The following is a 3294-nucleotide window of genomic DNA, read 5'->3' as shown; positions in this document are numbered from 1 at the left end:
ACACACAGACATACATGCACACACACACACTCAGACACACACACATAGACACACAGACACACACAGATATACATGCAGATATACACACAGAGACACACATAGACACAGACACAGACACACAGACACACACAGACACACACAGACACACAGACACACACACACACACACACTGCCCCGCATCCCCTGCATTGGACTTGGTAATGGATCCAGGCTGCGGGAAGGAGAAATTGGCCACTGACAGAGAAGAGTCACTGTTGGATCTCACCGTTGTGACCAGAGTGACCCCACGTTAGGTCAGACCCCCAGGGACGTGGATGGAACTTGACTTCTGGCCCGAAGGGGCGCGGGACTCAGCGGATTGAGAAGGTGTGGGGTGCTGTGGGAGTTTTGGACAAATTTCTAGAGCGTAACTCAGGACCAGCCGTCTGACGAGTCCGGACATGTGGGCCCTTCCAAGAGTTCAAGGAGCCCGTGTAGAACCGGGGAATGGGGGCCTCTCCACGGTGGAGCAGGAGGATTCAGGCTGAAAGTAAGGCGGTGAGAGCAACGGATGACTGAGTGCTTCTTCCTCGACGGCCCCCTCCCAGTCCATCTCCCGGCGGGACCGGGCAGCTCTCCTTCCCACACCGAGCCCTAACCTGCCCCTAGTAGTGCCTTGTGATGGGGGAACCAGACGGCTGTCTTTGCCCACTGCACGAGAGGGGCCCGGGCCCGACCCCGCCTCCGCCCCCGATTGGGTGCTCATTTAAATGTCCGGCCCCGCCCCGAGCCCCGGGCGCATACATATAGGCAGCTCGGCGGGCGGCGGGCGGCATTCTGGCGCGGAGCGCGGCGGCGGCGGGCGCAGCGAGCAGGTCGGCTGCGGAGTGGGGGTGCAGCGCGCTTGGCCCCCGTACCCCTCCCCCTCGGACGCAGCCCCACCCCTCCGCCCGCCGGGCCGTCCCAGCCGAACTATCCCCTGCGGCGCCAGCGCGGGGCGGCTCCGGGCGCCCCCAGCAGACCCCCATCATGGGCAGCCAGAGCTCCAAGGCTCCCCGGGGCGACGTGACCGCCGAGGAAGCAGCGGGCGCTTCCCCCGCGAAGGCCAACGGACAGGTGGGTGCGCTCGGCGCGGCGGGCCCCGGCCCCCTACCCGCGGGCCTCACCCCCTCTGGGGCCCAGGGCCGGGGCCGCGCGCTTTGTCCGGCCCGGGACACGCGGCGCCCCCTCCCCCGCCCGGTCCCTTTGTTCTCGGCGCCGCAGCCCCCGCGGGCGAACGAGGGGAGGGGCGGGAGGGGGCGCCGGCCGGGCTCGCCGCCTTCTTTGTTCGTGCCCGGACCGCGGGCGCTGCCCCCAGGCCGCCCCGAAGGCCGCGCGCGGAACAAAGGCGCTGCTAGGCCGCGCCAAGGGGGCGTCCGAGGCCGCGGGATCGGTGCTGGGCACCCGGGGCGCCCCATCTGCAGCCCCGACCTAGGCGGCCCGCGGTGGCTTTTGAAGCGGCGGGGAGCAGAGACGTGGGGAGACTGTGGGGTGGGTGGGGGCTGTTCACACAAAGCGGGAGCCTGGGAAAAGAGGCCGTCCAGGTGCGGGGAGGCAGCGCCCCGGGGCCGCTTCCCGCCCAATAGCTCGGGACAAGGCTTGCTCACCAGCCCGGGATCCCGGCCGGGTGAGGTTCCGCGCGGAAAATAGAGAGCGCGCCCCGGGGGAGGGGGGTGGGGGCCCGTTCCCCAGCGCCTCCTGCTGGCTGTGTCGGCCCCAGCGCGCCCGTGAGGGGCGAGGGCGACGTTGGATGGGAGTGAGGCCAAAGCCAGACTTGGGTTGCTGCAGACCCCGGCGGTGGCTTCCATCGCCTGCAAGGGGCCAGAAGCGGCCTGGGGGAGGGAGAGAAGGAAGGGCCCCAGCCCTCAATGCTGTCTCCTCTGCCCCGCAGGAGAATGGCCACGTGAAAACCAATGGAGACTTAACCCCCAAGGGTGAAGGGGAGTCACCACCCGTGAACGGAACAGATGAGGCAGCTGGGGCTACTGGCGATGCCATCGAGCCAGCGCCCCCTAGCCAGGAAGCTGAGGCCAAGGGGGAGGTCGCCCCCAAGGAGACCCCCAAGAAGAAGAAGAAATTCTCTTTCAAGAAGCCTTTCAAATTGAGTGGCCTGTCCTTCAAGAGAAATCGGAAGGAGGGTGGGGGTGATTCCTCGGCCTCCTCACCAACAGAGGAAGAGCAGGAGCAGGGGGAGATCAGCGCTTGCAGCGACGAGGGCACTGCCCAAGAAGGGAAGGCTGCTGCCACCCCCGAGAGCCAAGAGCCCCAGGCCAAGGGGGCAGAGGCTAGTGCTGCCTCCAAGGGAGGAGACACGGAAGAAGAGGCAGGGCCCCAGGCTGCAGAGCCATCCACTCCCTCGGGGCCCGAGAGTGGCCCTGCATCAGCCAGCGCTGAGCAGAATGAGTAGCTGGGTGGGGGCAGGTAGGTGATCTCTAAGCTGCAAAAACTGTGCTGTCCTTGTGAGGTCACTGCCTGGACCTGGTGCCTGGCTGCCTTCCTGTGCCCAGAAAGGAAGGGGCTTGTTGCCCCCTCCCAGCCACGTTCCCTCTCTCCCTCCTGTGGATTCTCCCATCAGCCATCTGGTCTACTGTTAAGGCCAGTTGAAGATGGTCCCTTACGGTTTCCCAAGTTAGGTTAGTGATGTGAAATGCTCCTGTCCCTACCTCTTACCCAGGCCCCACCCCTGCAGAAGGCAATTGCGGGCTTTCTTTTCCAAGTACGTTTTGTTTATTCTACTTCCAAAACCCCTGAGCCAGAAGTGGGGGCTTCTACTCCCACACCCTGAGTGTCCAGCCTTTCCCGTTGAGTTTTCAGTCTCTTGTGCTGTGCCTAGTGGCACCTGGGCTGGGGAGGGCATTGCCCCGTCTGGGTTTTATAAATGTCTTACTCAAGTTCAAACCTCCAGCTTGTGAATCAACTGCATCTCTGACTTGATAAGCAAGTGTTGGGCTTTGGGGTGGGAGGGAATTCTGTAATGTGAAACAACTCTGTTGTCTTTTTTTTTTCTCCCATCGTTGTAAATAACTTTTAATGGCCAAACCCCAGATTTGTACTTTTTTTTCTAACTGCTAAAACCATTCTCTTCCACCTGGATTACTGTAACATTTGGGAAAGAAATAAATGTTGTCCCTTTAGTGGTGATTTAATGAGTGGTCTTCTGGGGCACGGGGTAAGAAGACTACACAGACCAGAAGACGACGAGGTGAGTCTGAGGGGCGATTACCCAGAAGAGAGTTGAGAACCAAACGGACACTGCTGGGAAACAGGCGCGGGAGG

The 3294-nt window shown here is 62.6% G+C and overlaps 1 protein-coding gene across 1 annotated transcript; it reads left to right on the top strand.

Moving 5' to 3' along the window:
* Positions 1-815: 815 nt before the first annotated feature.
* Positions 816-3159, top strand: Marcksl1 (MARCKS like 1). The gene is made up of 2 exons (XM_052716340.1): positions 816-1095; positions 1910-3159. The coding sequence occupies exons 1-2, from the start codon at positions 1009-1011 to the stop codon at positions 2423-2425; spliced, it is 603 nt and encodes a 200-aa protein (XP_052572300.1). The 5' UTR covers positions 816-1008; the 3' UTR covers positions 2426-3159.
* The last annotated feature ends 135 nt before the right edge of the window (positions 3160-3294 follow it).

This window comes from Peromyscus californicus, unplaced genomic scaffold (genome assembly GCF_007827085.1).
Source record: "Peromyscus californicus insignis strain IS unplaced genomic scaffold, ASM782708v3 Scaffold_5__1_contigs__length_169319896, whole genome shotgun sequence".
Lineage (NCBI taxonomy): Eukaryota > Metazoa > Chordata > Mammalia > Rodentia > Cricetidae > Peromyscus > Peromyscus californicus.
The sequence above is the reverse complement of the archived record's forward strand: the minus strand, read 5'-3'. Positions and strand labels throughout refer to the sequence as shown.

Bases quoted from the DNA above. Each gene is read 5' to 3' on its own strand.
- Marcksl1 (XM_052716340.1), top strand. From the start codon at position 1,009: ATGGGCAGCCAGAGCTCCAAGGCTCCCCGGGGCGACGTGACCGCCGAG. The intron at 1,096-1,909 runs GTGGGTGCGCTC...TCTGCCCCGCAG, and splicing joins CCGCGAAGGCCAACGGACAG to GAGAATGGCCACGTGAAAAC.